The sequence below is a fragment of the Meleagris gallopavo genome, chromosome 16, assembly GCF_905368555.1.
Source record: "Meleagris gallopavo chromosome 16, MGAL_WU_HG_1.1, whole genome shotgun sequence".
Lineage (NCBI taxonomy): Eukaryota > Metazoa > Chordata > Aves > Galliformes > Phasianidae > Meleagris > Meleagris gallopavo.
The window spans coordinates 5,966,647-5,986,262 of NC_139419.1; the positions used below are offsets into that span (position 1 = coordinate 5,966,647).

General features: G+C 43.8%; 1 protein-coding gene across 2 annotated transcripts; it reads right to left on the reverse strand.

The window, feature by feature from the left end:
• Positions 1-95: 95 nt before the first annotated feature.
• Positions 96-19,032, reverse strand: LOC104913491 (mesothelin-like). Of its 2 annotated transcripts, none has more exons than XM_085237152.1 (25): positions 18,928-19,032; positions 15,980-16,414; positions 14,712-14,909; positions 14,430-14,509; positions 12,026-12,066; positions 11,474-11,495; positions 11,347-11,374; positions 10,622-10,793; positions 10,099-10,314; positions 9,821-9,991; positions 8,734-8,880; positions 8,538-8,587; positions 7,620-7,740; positions 7,233-7,318; positions 6,516-6,645; positions 6,194-6,384; positions 5,460-5,550; positions 5,171-5,282; positions 4,738-4,922; positions 3,815-3,961; positions 3,458-3,591; positions 2,796-2,923; positions 2,146-2,240; positions 1,387-1,576; positions 96-739 (listed from the first exon to the last, which is right to left on the reverse strand). In XM_085237152.1, exons 4-25 carry the CDS (start codon positions 14,464-14,466, stop codon positions 645-647), a joined length of 2,589 nt encoding a protein of 862 aa, XP_085093278.1. In that variant the 5' UTR covers positions 14,467-14,509; positions 14,712-14,909; positions 15,980-16,414; positions 18,928-19,032; the 3' UTR covers positions 96-644. The 2 variants fall into 2 exon arrangements, with proteins under 2 accessions (XP_085093278.1, XP_085093277.1); XM_085237151.1 differs by having other exon boundaries at positions 15,964-16,414.
• Positions 19,033-19,616: the final 584 nt, after the last annotated feature.

Consider the following 19,616-nt stretch of genomic DNA (forward strand, 5'->3'; position numbering starts at 1 on the left):
AAGTCCTATACAAAGCTGTTCTCACAAGGAAACTGGGAACAGCTTCAGCTCTTAGGTTGGAGTAGTCAACACCAAAGAAAACGAGCAGGCATGTCTGAGGTTGCTAGCCATTTAATTTGATCTAGTACCCACAGCCACTGCAGTGCAGGCAGTGAATGAAGACAACAGCAGCTCCCATTTTGCTTCTGGCATTTTTACTTAGCTCCACAATTTTTTTAGAACCAGCTGGAAAGCTTTACTCCCACTCAGAGGGCCTGGCAGCGCCAAGAGATCAGGTTCTGAGAAATGCAATCAGTAACATGCAGAACAGCAGATTTGCTCATCCCTAAACCCACCACGGTTGCACAGTAAAATATTGAAAGCTGTTGCGTTGCAGTAAAAGGGATGCACATTACCTTGGCTTGGTTTGTACAAAAGGCAAAAAGAGACCCTGCTCTGAATTGTCTGAAAGCTTCAGTTCCAACAGAACGCTAATTTTTTTCTACTGATTTGAAAAAGAAAAGTACCTAGCAACGAGCACAGAGCCACACAGCAGCTGCCTGCTTGCAGTGAGCACCCCTCGTTCCTGGCCTGGCAGTCCCCAGCAGGCTCTGAGCAGGTCACACACTGGTCCACCTCATCGTGCTGTATCCAAGGGAAGAGTTTCAAGACAAGATTGACATCATCAGGAAACTGAGAAGCAGAGCAGGCAGGAGGTGGAGCATCATGGCCTTGGTACCAGGAGGGGCTGAGGATGGTGCTAGAGGAAAAAGGGGGCATCAGTACAAAGAAATCAACAACTGAACCATTCTTCCATGGGGAAAAGATCCTGTTGTGCCACATCCAGGGAAGATCTCTGGCTTTTTGACTAGGGCTCTCTAATCAGTACCCAGCCATCCCTAATCAAATCATCAAGTCAAAGCCCAAATCCGACACACAGTACAGCAGGGTGCTGTGGAACTGCTCATTCAGTTGAGATGCTCAGCTAACGTGGATGCTTTCAGAGAGATTACTGGACTGTTCCTCATCTTGGACTTAGAAATTGCTGCAAGGCTTAAGGTTCCTCTGCAGAACTGGATTTGCTGCCTGTCCATGCTGGGAAGTGAAGGGTGCAGGTGAGCACTACTCCATGCATTTTAAGGGGGCTGTGTGGATAGGCAGTGGCAAATGCCAGTGAAAGAGATCTGCAATAGCCCAGACCAACAGTCTCTCCTCTCTCAGACACATGAGCAGATAGCAGGACTCTCTAAGGCGTTGGCACAAGCATGGCTGAGAGCTTGGTGCGCTCAGTTCTCTTTACAGGCGACCAAAATTACCTCCCTTCCACAAGGCAATTATTCTCCTTACTGTAACCCAAAAAATAAATATTTAAAGCACAACAATCAGAAGCCCTAACACACTACATACGCTGAAACTTCGGCGTGACGATGTTTATATAGCCTTCTTGTGTTCCTCCTATGAGCCCAACACTCAGTTTATCCAGTTCTGTTTGCTTCTGTCTTCGGGCCCATTCCTTGATGGGAGACATGTTCCGCCAATTTGACAGATCAGGAAGATTTATCCCCAGCAAGTCCTTAACCTCAGCAGGTGTCAGGCTCTAGGAGAAATCAAACACGACTTACAGATGTAAATGCAGGAATGACCATACCCCCTCTAGTCAAGGATCTGATGAGGTTTCTGTTAGCAGAAGCTTTCAGAACAACAAACTTGTAGTGAGCGGTTTCAGTTGGAACAAATCTTACCTTAGGTTTGGGGAATAAACACAATGATTCCTCAAAACCAATTTCTGTTGTCTTGTCATGACATGTCTCCTTGACCCATGTAGGGTCCCCAATCCCTGTTCAGGTCACAAAGCTTTCTTCCAAAAGTGATAATATTACTGCTAACACTCCTGTTAGGTTTGCACTGTAGCCTAGTGGAAACCTCCTGCTACTATGAGAGCTTGTTCTAAAGAAATTCCCCAGTAAGACTGGGTAAGCATCCATGGATAACTCCAAATTAAACTTCTAGGGAAATTTCAGGTTGGTTTTCCACTTTCCATTAGTCAGCCATACTGTGAATTTGATGGAGCAACTCTTGATTTCCAACAATGGACAACATGACCAGCAACAACCACCTCGTATGGCAGAAACACAAGGAGGCGAACAATGTCAGCATTCAGCTTACCATCAAAGCGTCTCTTCTCAAATTCACCAATGTACCAACATTCATGTTCACATTGTCCTTGCTCAGAGCTCTGAGATCCTCACCAGGAGCACCTCCTATGACCAAAAAGAGAAAGTTTTACTCAATGCCATCACACAAATGAGCAGTGTTGTGTATGTGTATAGGTTGGAGCATAAACAATATCTTCTAAATTTATTAGGCCTGGACTGCTAACAGGGTGAGTTCCAAATGCTCCTTTAGCTGCAGGGTTTTATGATGTTGGCCATCAAACCAATCTGCATCAATGGCCAGGTGGAATAGGTAAGAAGAGGTTCACTGAGGCTGTGAATAAATTCTTGGGTTAACAGGGAAAATCCATGTTTTGTGACACGGGAGATGCCTGTGAGATAAGCACTAAGCATTGGCAGCTGGATTTCCAAGGCACTTAGCAGATCTTACCCATCCCAGAAACCCCAAGTCTGAATATTCCTGTGATAGTTGGACAGTCAGTTAAGGGAATTTTAAGTCAGACTCTTCCAAGAATATGTCATCTACAAGTTGGAAAAAGATGCTAACCTTCCAGAACTTCTAACAGCTTAGCTTTGAAGATTTCCAGATCTTAAGACAGTATTTGTTCCTCTTTCCCTGTAACAGACTGTTATTTTACATACCTAGGTAAGGCTCAATAAGCATATAGTAGGAACTTAAATAATGTTGGTCTGAGAAAGCACGTTTTGCTTTAGCATACAGGATGTCCTTTGTAAGCTGTGAACAGGCTGAAGGATTCAGGGATGCCAGTCTGCAAAAAAAAAAAAAAAAGAAAAAGAAAAAGAAAAAAGATAATGATGATGATTTAGGAAAATAAAAGTTTTTATTATTTTCAACTTGAATAAATCCCAAATTCTTCCCATTAGACAGATGACGCATGGAGAGAATCTCAATGAAGAAAATAATGTCTCAGTTGCCTGCTCAAAATGATGTGTTTTCTCAGTTACAATGGCTGTGATGGTGCAATGCTAAGTTTGTGTTTGCAAGGATATAGTTATGTAATTAATTTTATTTAGCAGTCCTTCAGAATCAACTGTTTTGCCTCCAGATAAAAGCATGCATGCAGACCATACTTGTTATCACCTGAGGTGCAGTAAAAAGAATCTGATTGCAGATCTGAGCCCTTCCTGCCAGAGTGGAGAGCAACAGGCTTTTAAGCCTGGGCAGAGAACATGCACTAAGTTGCTCCCTAGAATTCCTTTTACTGCATGGAGAGAAAGTGAACTGCCCTTGCTGATGGGAATGTGCTTCTAAAGAAACTGAGAGCATTGCAATGTTGACTCACTTCAGGCTGTTGGGGTCTATCATTTTCAGCAAGGTCGCATTCAGAGTGCACAAGTATTTTGTATTAATTGCATTCAGTGCAGTGGCATTCAAGGGATTTCCCAAGGCAACGTATCGACTGATCACAGCAGCAGCCTAGAAACACAATTTTTTCAAAAGTTAGCTTCATTCATGGTTTTCATCTTTAAAAGAAAATCAAATGTGATAATTACAAAACTAAAACCAAATCATTTTAAATCTACTTGTTTGGACCTCAAGGATGGGCCAATTATCTTAAGAAGCCACTAAGCTGGTTCTAAACCAGCAGCTCCCAAACCAGGAAGCAAACCTGGGCAGGAAAGCAAACCCAAATCCCTACCTGTTCATTTTGGAGGTCAAGCTCTAGCAAGGAAGCCAGCGTGTCAGCTGAAGTTATCTTCCATTTGCTAACATCCTTCACGGTGATTAAAGAAGCAAGGTGGCCCAGTCTGGGGAGCAGACTGTCAGGATATCCATCAGGATATGTCTGTGGAAAGACAGTTGGAATTGCTATGAACACTTGTTGTCGTGCCTGTGTTCTCTGCAAGATTAATGTGGAAAAGCCATAAAGGTCTCTGCAAGGAATGAAAACAAAAGCCAGTGAGACAAATGTATGCATCTGTCATTTTTTTGCATGAAAGCTGAGGAAGCAGGCTCCAGCGAGGGAAGGAAGCCTGCAGCAATGTGAATTGATTCAGTGAGGACCTGGAGCAGCAGAATGCCTTGCAGTGGTGAAGGCTAAGCAAACACTGGGCTACCCAAGCAGCAGCACAGTCTGCAGGTCAAGGCAAGTGATTATTCCCCTCTATTTGGCTTTTGCGAGACCTCATCTAAGTACTACAAACAGTGTTGGGTTCCCTGATATAATACTTTGTAAAAGTCTAGCAGCAGTCCATGCTGGCTGAAGGGCTGGAGGCACAACATAGAAAGTGGGGTAGTGGGGCTGAGGGAATAGGATTTTTCAATCTGAACAAGAGAAGGCTAGAAGAGGATTTTATTACTTTCTTTACCTTCTGGGAGACTAAAGGGAGGATGGAACCACACTCTTCTCAGAGATGCACAGCGAAAGGATAAGGGCCAAGATGCAATGAAAATTCTGATTATGTATTAAAATATATTTTCACAGTAAAAGTGGTCAAACATTGGAAGAGGAACACAGAGAGATGGTGGAGTTTCAGTCCTTGGAGATGCTGAAACTCAACTGAACAAGTCCCTGAGCAATCTCATCAGTAGATAATTTGGCATTCATCAGCCTGACGTTACCTCATCCAGCTTCTCCTTCAGCACAGCCAATTGCTCATTACTGAAAGGGTAGTTCAGGATCTGAGGGAAGTAATTCTTTAGAGAGACGTTCTTCAGGCAAGCACGCAGCACCTCAGGTAAATAGTAAATAGGCATCGTATCATCATTAAGAACTCTCTCTGTTATCCTCAGGTCATCTGGGCAACCTGTTGAAGGAAGTATTAAATACACTAACACTACTGCCCAGCATTAAATCCTTTTCCTTCAAGCTTTGAGTGCTCCATCTCTGGAGACAGACAAGTATGCAGTCTTGTTCCACCCTTCTCCTGGGCAATCCACTACCAAGCGTTTCACAGCTTAACACTCAGACATATGCAAGAAGGCCCACAAGCACTAAGATCAATCCTGATACAAGAGGAATGTTGCCATTATGGATCAGAGAAAGCTCCCATACCAACATCACGCTTCTGCCTAGAAGGCAAGAGTTCTTCAACAATGGTGGCCAGCTGTGCTCTTGACAGACGTGAATCACGTGCAAAATTCTTCAGCCAAAAAGTTAGAACATTCTGCAAAGAAAATATTCCATCAGGGAGATTCTGCAGCATTAAGCGTATCATCAATGCGTTAGGTTGCTACTCACACAGAAACTTAATTGCTGAAATACTATGGGCAGAAGACTTCTGGAGACCTTTCCTTGGTCAGTCAAAGGCAGATTTCTAAACACCTAAACTCAAGTAACCCACCTTGGGGACCTTCTGCCAGATGCTGTGATCCAGTACAGGAATCAACCCTGTGAGCTCATTCAAGGTAGATGCTGACCACAATTGAGGAGGCCTGCAGACAGAAATTGATGGGGATCAGTTTCCAAAAAGAAAGGAAAAAAACATAAAAGATGCCAGCATTATGTCTATTATGTCCATGTAACATAGTAAATTAAGAAAACTTCTCAATCACTTTCTATCACAGAAAACTTTATTCCAGTTGTTTTTTTGTTTGTTTGTTTGTTTGTTTGTTTTTTTAAGTGTGAAAACCAATTGCCAATTCAGTGCCAAGATCTTAGAGCATTTGACACAGGAAGGAAAAATATTCTGCCTTTCTGGAAAACATCTCTTAGGTATAGCCAGGGATTTATCAAGCATCTGGCAGTTTGAGAGGTAGAAGCAGAATGTTTTCTGGAAGCCAGAATCTGATGAACATCTAGAGCTCTTTTATGTTCATCAGCACCACCTCAGAGAAGTCTGGATAGTGAAAAACAGAGCAGAGAAAAGGCAACTACAGCAGGTGAGACAGAAACGTCTGTATTTTTCAGTAGAATTCCAGCCAAACTTATGCGTTGAAAGACATTCAAGTGAAACTGTGTGAAATTCAAAAGCAATGAATTATTCAAGCGTATGATCAAGTTGGTCAGCTGCAGTTCACTTAGGTCTCAACAGGACAAGAATTTTTTTTTCTTCTGAGCATCAGCAAAAATCCATACCCAAATGTAGTGTTGCCACTGCTGATCACACTCCTAATAGCCTCTTCTTGATCAGGCAGGAAAGATTCACACTGGCTTAACTCCTTCAACAAAGTCCCAGCAGAACTTCTAATGTATTCTTCACCCAGGTCACAGACCAGATGACCCAGAATCTTTGCATTTTCCTTGTTTACTCGTGTGCCTGGAATTTTCTGAAGTAACACAAGACAGAGAGATTAAGTAGAACTGGATACCACTGTACAAGAGCATTTTTGCTCCTTCTGACAGCTGACATCCCCAAACTCTCCCCGGCCTTGAGCAGAGTTGTCCCCTGCCCACATACCAAGCACGCTAAAGCTTCCAGCAGCAGCTGTTTGCGCTCTGACGACTCTCTTTGCAGAAGATCAAGACTTGCTTTCCCAACATTAGCAAAGTACTGCTTACAGCTCCCTGTTGCTGCGTAGTCTGAAGGACTAGGAAGACAAATACTCTGTGAGTTCCACTGAATGAAACAGACGGTCAGGTTCAAGGCTGTTCAACACACACTCTGTTTAATATAATAATGTTTTCCATACCCACAGTCTATGCAGTTGTTCTTCCTAAAGACCGCAGTCCACATTTTTCAAGAACTCAGTTTCACTTTAAGGGCTCCTTTGTAAGACTCAGTTTAAAATGATTCAGGATTTGGATACAGAACCACAATGGATAAGCTACCAGAACAAAGAAATCTACTCTACTGTCTGTTTCACCTGACACTGTAAAAGAAAATCACCCTCAAAAAGGTTAAAAAGTACTGAAAGCCCATAGTAGTTTCACATCAAGACAGAAATAACTAAAAAGAGCTTCATACTGTTTTACTAATATAATGGACAGTTAAATCTGAAAGGCATCAAAGCTCTTTCAAAAGCTTTCTGCAATTTTTTTTTTCTGTAAGAATGCCTGAACAAATCAGAAATATATGTCAAACATGAATTAGTCCTTACTAGCTGACTTATAAAGTCATGCCTCTTCTTCTCATTCAGGACTAAAGCAACAACATGAAAAACGATAGCACATTTACCTTAAAAATAGCAACAGGTCTTTAGGATAGCTATCCAAGTCCTTGGGAATCCCATGCAGCATCACCATCTTCGCTAAGCAACTCAGCTGAAAGCACACCAGAGTTTGTAGCAGAAAAGGAAAACAGCATAAAACGATAGGGGAAAAAAAGAAGAAAAAAAAAAGAAAAAAAAAAAAAAAGATTTTACTCTGCTTCAAAGAAAGGAAGAAAAAGGGATAAATCAGCCCTGAAAAACCTTTGGAAAAATTCAAAACTGTGCACCTGAGACCCAGGAGCAGTTACATTTGTTCCAGTCCTTTAAGCTGAAGATCTTTTGTTCTTGCTAAACAATCCTAATTAGTATCTCCACTGCAATACCAAACAGCATTTGGGAATAAAGGAACTGACCTGGTCTGCTCCTAGCTTGACATTCTTCCTCTTCATGACTTTGGCCAGCTCCTGAACTCTCTCTGGTTTCATTTCATTGGCAACTGCACATGTGTAGCCTTGAAGGACTGACTGGGAAAGCCTGAATGTTTACAAAAAAAGCAGACCAGAGGGGCAAGGATTTCAGAAGAAAAGTCAGTGATGACCCCCTGTGTATAAGCATAAACCTTCTCACACCTCAAAGCTTAACCCTCTCCAAACTTCAACCATACAACATTGCTAGTCATGACTTCTGTGGGAGATCAAGAAGCCATCACTGCTTCACAAATACAATCTAGAGATTGTGCTGGAAGTAGAACTGCAGGGACAAATTCTCCGCCCCAAGCAATACTGCTGTACTGAAGTACAAAATCAGATGTGCTTTCTGTATATGACACACATCAAAACTGAAACAGACTTGTACAGATCCTCATCACAGCAGTCTCATGACCTGGGAGAGCACAGGAAGAAGTTTTTCTATATGGAAAAACTGACACTGTGAAAGCAGCATGACATGTCAGATCTATTGTTCTTCCAGGTACGTGTCAAGGCTTTTATCATTTTTCATCTCAGATACAAGAACTGACAAAAGACACGTCAGTCTCACTAAATGTAATTCTTGGAGTAGCACTACATAAGACTGACACGTCATTAGAAATGCTTTGCCAAGAAGCAAGGTTCCCAACTGCAGTCTGAGCCAGCAGTATTGCTTTAGAAAGCAAGTCTGGCTCACAAGTGCATCTTGCAGCTGACACCATGGTACACGTTGGCACTACACGCTTGTTGTCTGCATGGTCTCTTGTTATAGATTAAAAAAGATCAGTCATGCATGACAAAAGAAACAGGGATAACACAAGCCAAGCAAACATGGAGAACACAAGGAGAGCAGAAAAACGCTACCTGCTGAAGTCAGGCTCTGTCTTTATCACATCTCTGAAAAACATGGCAGCCTGTGGAGCAAAGCCACATCATCAGTAGTTAACCATGCTCTTCCACATCATTCACTTGTATTTTCAGGTAGACTTTAAGAGTGGACTCATAGCTCTGCAGTGTCCAAGAGTGACAGTGAGGGCAATACAAGCTGCTAGAATGTTACCTGTTCTCGGGTCCACATTTTACTGTTGAGATCCTCAACGCTGAGCTTCTCATCCTCAAAAATAAGCAATGATTTTGGAATGTAACTGGCCAGAGCACCAGGGATAAGTTTAACCAGGTCAGCTGGGTTGCTTACACTGGAGGAAATCTGGAAAAAAAAAAAACCAATAACAAAACTAAATACATACTTGTAAAAAATCTAACGTTACAAATTATTTCCCATATGTATATTTCGACATATACACCAGACTAGCATGAAACTAATACCCAAGGCCCGACGAAAGGGAATGGTTCTGTTTCTATCAGTTTCCCAGCTCTTGGCTTGATGCTCTAAAAATCTTTAACAGGCCAGAAAGGAGGAACACTCCTCCCTGCCAACCCAAGCACTACCTCAACTCTCGAAGGTAACCTGCAGAGCAATCCTGTGGTGAAGGAGCTGTTATTTCCCTCACGCATCACCCAGAGCCCTGACCATCCCACTGCCCCAACATATGCTATGTGCAGAGCCTGTGGTGCTGAACACCAGTTCAGCAGTTTTCTTGTAGAAGGTAAGATGAATAATAACAAACTCAAATGCTGCACATACAACTTGAAGGTTAAAATCATGGCCAGGAAAAGTGAGGAAAGATGTTCACGTCCTACAGTCACATAGGGGAAATGACACAGTGCATTGCTAGAGGATTAATCTACCCTAAAAGGGGCTTTTTCTAAGATGAGCCCTCACTTCTCACACATTCTTATTTCAAACAATGGCAGTAACATTTTCTTGGCAGCTTCTTATCATGTCAGTGGTGAGTAGTTTCCATGTGCATCCTCCAGAAAACTGTCTCTTCTGCCCCAGGCCCTAAGAGGCTCATCAGAGCATGCTGGCTGGCAGCCAAGGACATCCACACTGGCACAGTGATGGGGATTGGGAATGCCTGTCCTGTTGCATGCTCTGGTTAGCAATGATGAACAGCCCAGAGGGAATCTTGTCCGTGTGCACAGGTATGTGTCAGTGCCTGGCCCCAGGTAACCAGTGTTCTTAGTTGTGAGTCACTGGAGCTTTGCTAATTTATGACATCCATAGAGAGAAAAAACAATTTTACCTTTTCCACAAATATCCTTTTCAGAGGAGAGGGCAGGGCTGCTATTTGCTGAACAAACTCAGGCAACTTAATGGCTTCCAAGATCACTTCTGGAGGCAGGCTTCGAAGCAAGCTGCTGTTGAGGCCAGTCACCAAGCTCCCTAGCTTTGCCAGGCTCTGTCCAGAAGAAATCTGAAAGACAATACGTGCAGGCATGAGTACATGAAAGGCTAAACAGCACTTGCTTGCAACTAGCTATGCCAGGTCTAAGGTGCGTTGGTGGATTTCATCTTTTATACCTGATAGCCAGAGTTGAGCAGTTTGTTGATAATAGCACTGGACTGGTCAGCGTTCCAGCCACGAACTTTACCCAGGATAGGAATCGATGCTTCCAGGTCTTCCCCACTGATCTTATTTTCAATGTCAGATACAGACAGCCCAACAGCTATCTGGCCCAACACCCGCAGCACCGCAGGAGTGAAATGCTCAACATTCCTCACCAAAGAAGAGACAACCTGTAAAAATCCCACAAATTCAGAAAAGAAAGTCAGAAGACTAATGATGTGTGCCTGTTGGATTCTACAGCCTTTGGATGTCTTAAATGGCTGGATCTTCTGCCTCAAATTTGTGTGATTAAGCCTGTTCGTGGACTTCTACCACTGAGACTTTGGCTATCATAAAGCATGAGCCAGACAACACAAAAAAAACAGTAAGATGGGTTCTAGGACTGCACACGGGAGGAGGCATGAGAGCTGAACCCTCAATCATCAAAAACATTGTCTAGTTGAATGAAGAACTGAGTCACAGGGCTGGGCAGATTACCTGCAGTTCCTCTGTTGTCAGGGATGAGGGAGCACCTTTTCCCTTTATTCTTCCGAGCGTTGTGTTCAAGGTGCAGCTCTTACTGATCCTCTGGGCCAAGCTCAAAGAATCATCCCTGCTCAGGTTGCTCACTGCAGAGGAGCTCAGGTAGCAAATAAATCTGTCTGGGAGACTGTGGGTGGGACACCAGGAATAGAGATTGACAATCTGATAGGCAGTGATTCTGATCTTTCTTCTTTTTCCAAAGGATGCTCGCACAGCCCAAGTAACAAATACAGAAGGGCAACAAACAACTCAAATGATAAGAATTATTTGCTGGCACAGGAAGAAGGTACTTGTAAACTGTTTACCTTTAGGTGGAAATCAAATGAGTGCAAGGCTTGAAGCATCATTTTCATCCTAGCCCCCATCACCAGCTAAGCCAGGCTCAGCACCAACACAAGGATCCTTAGAGCAGTAAATCCTGCCCGTGACAGGCTGGCTGTCTGACACACCAGGGATTTACACTGCTCTTCTTTGTCTTGCACAGACACAGAGTCCCATTTTCTCTTCACTATTCAACAGAGCAAAACCAGAGCAAAACCCTCCCTGCCCACAAGCATCCCTGGACCTCTGCAGGGAGAGAGGTGCTACCTCTGGTTTCAGAGGCTGCCTGCCACCCAAAGCAACAGAAGTGCACTTCCAAGGGGAACGTCACCAAGGTCATTTACTGATGGCCTACATACCTTCTCACTGAAGCACACACAGCAGTTTCTGTTTTCCCAAAAAAGAGAGAGAGAAAGGAACTGTGACAGGAATACGTATACAGAACCACATTTGAATCTTAGGGAAATTACTTGGTAAGAAACTCACCATTGAGAGCGGGGCTGGAGCACTGAGTAAAGAGAATGAGAGAAAAGAGAGAATCATATTCTGCAGTTACAATGGTGGTACAGTGTTATTTGTGATCGTTTCATACAGAGAAGCATGTACATACAACCAATTTATACTTGAATTTGGCTTGAAACACACAAATATCTACACACAGATCTCCTCCCCTGCTATGCTTGGGAATTGCCATCTGCAAAATTGAGATCAGTATTGGCTCTGTACTCCAAAGAGCCAGAAAGTCACTCAGGCATTAGAAGCAATGGGATGGACTACTCCCAGGATTTGAGCGTGGTCAGTGGGTGTCACCCTCCTTGCACTGCCTGGTGACATGTGTGCACTGCAAAGACCTGGAGAAGCCATACCCACCCACTACACCCATCACAGGGACAGGAAGGACAGTTAGCCCACATCATAACGCACAGACATTGGTTTGTGGCATCATCACTGCACTGCTACCAGGAGGAATCACACTGACCATTAACCCAGACATATTTTGCAAGCAAAGACATATTTCAAACTCAGCGTTTGTCTTACCAGATATGTCCCAGCAGGAGCTGCGTCAGCTCCTAGCCAACCTGGAAGACAATGTGATGTGATTTTAGCAGCACACTCAGGACAGAGGTTCATTCTCACAATCCCCATCTGGCTTAGCAGATCCCAAGCATCAGTCATCTCTCTACATCATTCGTGACACAGCATTTCACAGAACCAACTGTCAGACCTTCCCCTCGTTCTGACTTTGTGACAGCTGTCTGGCAGGCAGGCATGAGGTACTCCTCTATCTACTCAATGTCTTTTTCCTCCCAAAGAAGAAAGGGGAGGGAAAGGGGCAGAAAACACTCCTGGAATGCTCCTTCTCTCCAGGACTACTTTGTTCAATATCTCTCAAGTGCCATGACAAGATCAAGGTAAGCGATCAGCCCAGGAGGCCTGACCCACCATGCTTACACATCCATGATGCTTCCAGCTTTGCAGCTTCTTCCTGCTACTTACAGCATCCACATTGAAATGTCAATTGAAGCCAAGCCTGTATTGCATTTCACACATCTCCAGCTAAATCCTTGAATGGATTAAAACCATCCTATGCTGCAGAACTGTATACAATGCAGGCCGTGCTACCATATCAATCATCACTTCAGCCTTGTCTGAGAGCTTGGCAGGGATTTACTAAATGACATCAGTCTGTCACCGCTGGCTCTTGGCAGGTTAGTGCAAGTTCTCCACTGCTCTACACTTTGTTTCTTAACTTTTGCACTCTTCTTAATGTCAACTTGCTTTTCCCCAGCCGATACCAGGAAGTTGGAAATATGGTGAAATGCAAGCTTAGGAAACCAAAACAGCATACACAGACTCAATTCTCCCTGTCATTACTATTGTAAAGAACAAGAAATCTGCCAAGCTCAGCATCTCAAAAGCACAGAAAAAAAAAAAAGGAGGGGAAAGATGGGGAAATCCCATGTGACAGGGCAGAACGAATAAATGCAACATGAAATGAGAGGCAGGGAGAAGAAGACAATGATTCAATGATTTGAGGCACCTGAGGTGATGCTCGCAGGCTGACAGGCATAACTGAGGCAGAGTTGGTTTTGTTGGTGTGTTTTCTCATGGTGTGTCCAGATGTAGAATAGCTTGTAGGGATGGATGAAAGGAGTCCCTAATCAGTATAACAGCTCTTTGGATTACTAGCCGTTACACCATTTTTAATCATTTAATTAATGGAGAACTGTCACTAACCAACAGGCAAAGAAATGATACCCATAGCTGGCCAAACGAGTGCTTTCCTCTAACCCTACCACACATTAGCTTTACTCTTAGACAAAGTCCTGAAAGAGTTACCAGGACCACAACCACGAGTCGAGAGCCAAAGGCCATGCTTCCCTGCTTATAGACAAAGCCAAGACTGTTTCTATCCATAATAACAACTTCCTCTTCATCTCAGGTTTGGACCTTGGAAATACACAGCCAAGCCCTTTGGCCCCAGTCTTGGTAAGTCCTTACACACATTTATCTTTAAGCATGAAAATAATCCCATTGAACTGGAAGAGCAGCGTTCAGAGACCAACGTGGAAAAGGAGGAAGTTGGGGGCCTCTCTGATCCTGTAGGAGAAGCTCAACTCACTATCACAACCATCCTTGTTCTGTGATAAAAGATGCCTCATCTCACCATTGCATTAAGAGACATTAACTCTTCCAAGAAACCTATGCAATTTTGCTGGACGAACTTCACTCCTTGTATAGGATATCAACATAAAATTGGAAGATCAGATTTTCATCAGTTTCCACAATACACTGATCAGTTTTGAACAGCAACAACTGCGTAATTAATGAAATAAAGAAAAAAAGCAATCTGTTTATTTGTTTTTCTTCCTTAATACTGATAACCAAACCCACTGCAGAGAAAATAACAGCCTCTTTATGTAGCTGCTCCCCAGCTGGCATCTCATTAGCTTGTCTGTAATGTTACAAGTCCATGTTTTATCATCACTGACACTCATTACAAAGGTGATCCCAAATCTGACAAGGAAGAGAGAACAAAGTGCTGACACTTTGGGAAATAACAAAGGCTGCTTCAGAATCCCTCAGCACCAAAAAGCAGGAGGATGGGAAGCAGGGGAATACAAACAGAACCAGGTAAGGCTATTTTGTAAATAAGTGCCTTCTGCACATTCCAACAGAAGGAGCCATGAGCAAACAGCTCCGTAACGACAGGAGGAGAATTAATTCCACTTCTGTCCTTCCGCTCTGCTCACTTCAGAAATTAATATATTTTGGCTCAAGGATTCAGTAATAAACCAGTTCATTCAGTAATGAACCAAAGGCTGAGGACTGCAAACAACCACCAAAGTAGCATCCGGTGGTATTTCAGTACAATCTTCCCTTTTGAGGGCTACTCCAACCACAGCTTCCAGGACACCCTTTCCCACGCGGCAATACTCACTGAGCACAAGGAGGAAGCCAAGCTGCAAAGGTGGCATTTCTGCAGTGGTCTTCAGAGTGTCGGTGCCCACAAGGAATCACCTTATTTCAGCCAAGAAAAAAAGCAGAAATAAATAATACTTAATTGAAACAAACAAACAAACAAACAAAAAAACCTGGGTAGGAAAGTTAAATAGCATTCATTCATGTATCTGAAACTGGATCCCAAGCACGTGAAGCTACTTGAGGGTATGCTCAGCCTGATCAAGTAAGGAGAATTCAGAGTTAGTGAAGCTAGACTCACTGCTATCGATGCTCCGAAGCTGGTGGGCTCCGCTCTGCAGAGGAGGACAGCAGCTCGCACAACCTGCTCGGATGGTTAAATGTGGCAATCACCTCCCAGCCACCAGTCACTGGGTCCTCACTGTGCAGCTCCCTGATCGTAGAGGGCTGCTTTTCACTGAGCAAACCAGGGTGTGTCTCTGGCTTCTCAAAATTACATCTGAAATTACAGGAGGGATTTGGAGCACCGGACACACCTGTGAGTCCTTAAAGATGCAAACGTTTAACAGTGCAAATAAAAGTGTGGTTTTTCATTAGTGCTTGGCATTCCCTTGGATACCACTGGAAACACTGATCTCAAAGACTGTCTGCGTGGAATGAGCAGGACGAGAGCAGTGAATAAATGCAGTCCCCCCGTGCTCCAAACTTGACTCGTTTGCCATTCATGGGATGCAACAGTTATACAGCTTCAGAACTGTAATCCCTGAGATCACTATCTCCCTATCACCAGAAATAGCCTTTCTCTCAATAAATCTGCACAATTCCTAGAACATAACTTTACGGACTTTCCAGTCCTGCCAAGCTGCTCTAATTAAAACATTGTTTACTTTTTGCAGTTAAGAGCTTGCATTTGGTTATAAGGGCTCTGTGTGCAGTAACTGCATGCTGCAGGAGATGAAGAATGACTTGATGGATTTGTTCTGCTCCTTAGGCTGAAAAACACATGGAATGGATTCTCACAATCTCCCCAGAACTGTGCATCAGCAGTGTTCTCCCCAACTAACTGTAGGCCTACAAGCACTTCAGCAAGGAGAACTTAGCAAGCACAATCTGCAAGACTAAAAGAGAGACCAGCTGCAGATATTAACAAGAGAGGGATGTTAAACTGCCTTCCATTTGGTTCAGACTTCTTTTCTCTGACCTTCAGATCTGAGTTCTCAAGCCAATAAGAAATTGTCCACAATAACTCTCTCAATTTCCTTGGGTGCAACCAAGTAATTCTGCATACTCAAATTTGAAAATCTGTCTTTGGTCACTTTATTGATGTTTTTTCAAGACAAGGTTCCCATAAGCCATTTAAGTCCCAGGCTCAGGCTTGTCCCATCACACCCACCTACAACTCCTGTGTTTGTGGCAATGCAGAGAAAAGCTGCTGTTGACTCACAGCACCACCACATACCCAAAACCGGCTCCCTCCCCACTCCCAGTTTTCTTAGCACACTTAATATGTTTATCAGGTACTTCGAAACTTGTACAAGATTACTGATTCATACTTGTTGTTTCTCTGACCTAGGAGTCCGTAGGATGCCACACATGAAAGCAACTCTTATCAGCTTCCATCTAAACTATCCATTTCTATGTAAACTTGAAATGTATCATTTTGTAAATAATCAAAGTTCAAAGCAAGAAGCTGTTTTTCCAGGAAATCCAAATGAAGTCTCCCTGAGACAGATGGAAGATCCTTCAATCAGGCTTCAAATACCATAGCTTTTGGTGTCTTATGCCTTTCAAAAAGTCAACGCTGCAAGCAGGCAGCTCACAAAGGAAGGTCGGGAAAGCCCGTGTTACTGGCTAGCCCTGATCATGCTGCTGGAAGAACTGCAGATCCAGAAAAGAGTCGATGAAGAAAGCAGCAACATGGCACAACATGACTCTGCATCTGCAGCCAGATCTGCTGCTTCTCACGGAGGGTATCCGAAGGTGAAACGGAAGAACAGGATGGATCTGAAAAGCAGAAAAATCAACAGTGAGCCTCAGCCACTGATGAGGAAACTAGAGGAGGGGGGCAATGCAGAGTGTCAGGATTTTCTGCTTGTGTTGATCAGGTAATCATGCGTACCTAAAGAGTGTGCCAAGCAACCCCCCCCAAGGCGGAGAGAAGCCAGAGTTCATGAAGGCAAGGAGGAACTTCCATCTGTAAACAAACTGTTATTTTTCTTAGCTCTGTTCACAAAGTGGCTGAGCAGAAGCATCAAGTATTTGGCAAAATTCTGATTATTACAACAAATAAGGCTGGAGCTGATTTATGGCTTTGTATCTGCTCAAGTAAGATACAGCTACAGCTACAGCTTCCTGAAATAGGCTTCTGGCTAGATGATTTTTGGGATGTGATGCCACATTCAGACTGACCACTTCATAGCACTGGGTGCAGGAGGCAGCAGTTTAGCCTCCTGCTGGTTTTCCTGCACTTTCTACATGTCAGCGTGACCCAGCCTGGGGACACAGCCACATCATCACAGGAGAATTAACCATACATGGTGGCAGCACAGCTTCGAGATGAGGGTAAGATTTGCAGATGGATGGTCAGACAGGAGAACATCACAGCCTCTCACAAAGTGACAGCAATCTAGAAAAGTAGATTTTATGCCATAATTTGGTAATAACCCTCATGCTAACCAGAAAAAACATGGTGCAGGTGCTTCATTCCTATTATCTTAGCAACATGAAGCAATTCAGGTAGCAGCTATGACTAAGCCAGAATGAGATATTTGCAGCCCACACCTGGTAGACAAGTCTTTCAGGGGATGGAGTCCAACACGCCCTCAGCTACCACCTCTCCAGAAGCAGAGGTCTCCCTGTCACTAACTTCATTTCCACAATTTCCCCTTCATAAGCCCTGTTCTCCCCACCTTTGATGAACTTCTCTCATTTTGCAGCCCCTCAGTCACAAACTAATGGGAACACAGAGCATGCAACACAAATGCTGATAAAATTCCCTGTTGGTACGAAACAGCTTGAGATCCCATCTCATTTGAGAAGCACAAAACTGAAAGAGATTTCGGTCATCCCCTGTCCCGTGGTACTAGTGGATACAGCCCTGCTGACAGAAGTGCCTGCAGCCTGCATTGGCATGTGAGGGGGATTTTAGAGCTCACCTGTAAAAACAGTGTCTTCTAGTTCAATGCCATTACTGAGACCTCTCTCTGCCTCTCTTTCTTCTTGCATTCCTCCCTCCCTGCAAGCATCCCTCTCCTGAAGCTGCAAATAATCCAATGTCTTTATGTCACCTCCTCCTCAAATGCATAAATTTCCCTGCAATAGCAAGTGGGGAATGAAGACTAGTTTTGCATCATGATTTCTTAACACTCACACTGAAGGGTCATGGAAGGAGGGCAGTCAATGAAACCTGCAGAGGGTGGGTAGAAGTGGGCCAGGCCTAAGACGTCGTTTGTGCCATGGGAAAATGAGTCAGTGCATTCACAACCCTCTACTCTCCCGGCCTGACAGAGCCATAGAGGGCAGCTCAAGTGTTATTCAGCAACACTAAATTGTACAATTGGTCGTCGATGTGTTCCTGCCGTGTTAAGCCAGGTGTGGCAGCAGGCAGTAAATCTCTCCCGATCCCATCTCTGCCACGCAGACCACACGCCCTGCTCAGCCCAGTCACTGCATTTCCCTGTAGCTTTCATGCAGAACTACAGGGGCTTCAGACTGTCTCAGAAAAGTCAGAAATCCCACTAGATAGACAGAGCACTCTGGGGAAGCAGAGCCAGGCCAGCGGATACATGCTCACACCCCAGACAAACTTCCCATCCAAACATAGGCCCAAGAGCAAGCAAACTGCATGGGAGACCACTACCAACAAGAACATTTAACCATGAGTTTGTACAAGATGTGGTCAGGCTTTCTAGTAATGTCAGACCAGCGCTGAGCTCATCTGCAAGCCTGCATGGGCTACCAAAACTCACAGGGGTCACACAGCCCTACTGTGTGCCCCAGAATCAGAAGGAGAGGTTTAAGAACAGGAACAACAGAGTACAAAATAAAGTTTGCTGAAGAGAAACCAAAAGGGGCAGTAAAAAATAAATAAATAAATAAATAAATGTTGCAGATGGCATACAAATTGTAAAAGGCATACTGAAGGCTGAAAGCAAACACATGCTGCCAGCAAAGAAAATCAAACTGCTGTGATAGTACAGAAGGGCAAAGAGGCAACTGGAAGTGAGGAGGTATCTTTCAAATAATTGACGTTTTCTGTTCTTGCGTTAGTTGCCTCATGAAAAAGAAAACTGTCAGGATCCAGCAGGGACAACACGATGCAGGTACAAAGAGAGGATATGGAGACATGCAACTGTAACAGCAAAACTAAATTAATTCTTTTTATCCATGTCCATCATACATAGATACTAATAGAAATCTAAGACACAAGCAGCTTCAAGACCACAAAGGCAGTGCTATGATACAGTCATTGCTTGCACCCAGCTCTTATTTTACCCTCCTATATAGATCTGACTTACTGGGACTTGGCACACAAAGGAAGACTCCTCCACAACTGAATTAAGCCTCTGCGAAAATTCTCCTCTCCTTATCTCACTAAAAATGCAAACAAGGAAACACTACTAAATACATATCCACACTTGAGAACTGTGATTTCATTGGCATCAAACCAATCACTGCTCTATGGCTTAGTGCTTCCATTGCAGAACAGTCCTGCCCTCGCTCTGGCTGCTCTTGACTAAAACTGCTGCTTCCTACTTGCAAAAAAGAAAGGTAAGTTAGGTTAGGTAAGGTTATACACATTTCAGGGAAGGTAAATTGGGGCAGGAAAAGTTATATGGTCTGTCTCATTGATACATCCATCACAGGATGGGGTCAGAGTTTGGGGGGAGGTTTGCAAGCTGGGGAGTCTCAGGGCAGCAGAGAGGGAGATCCAAAAGCTGTCCTCCAGCATCCTCATCTTATACCCTTTTTACATGTGGTTTGCCATGATGAGCAAGGAGGTTGAATGGTTACAGGCTGAGATACAGGCGGGGGTATGAAAAGGACACATCTTTGAAGAAAACCAGAGAAATTTCGGTTGGCTCCTTAAAACTTCATTTTCAGTTCCCAAAAACATGAGAGATTGCTCCTAGGTTAATCATCACACGGTTTATGGTCTCTGTGGATTTTTTGTAGCAGTAAAAGTGGCCACTGGTTCAGAAAGCAA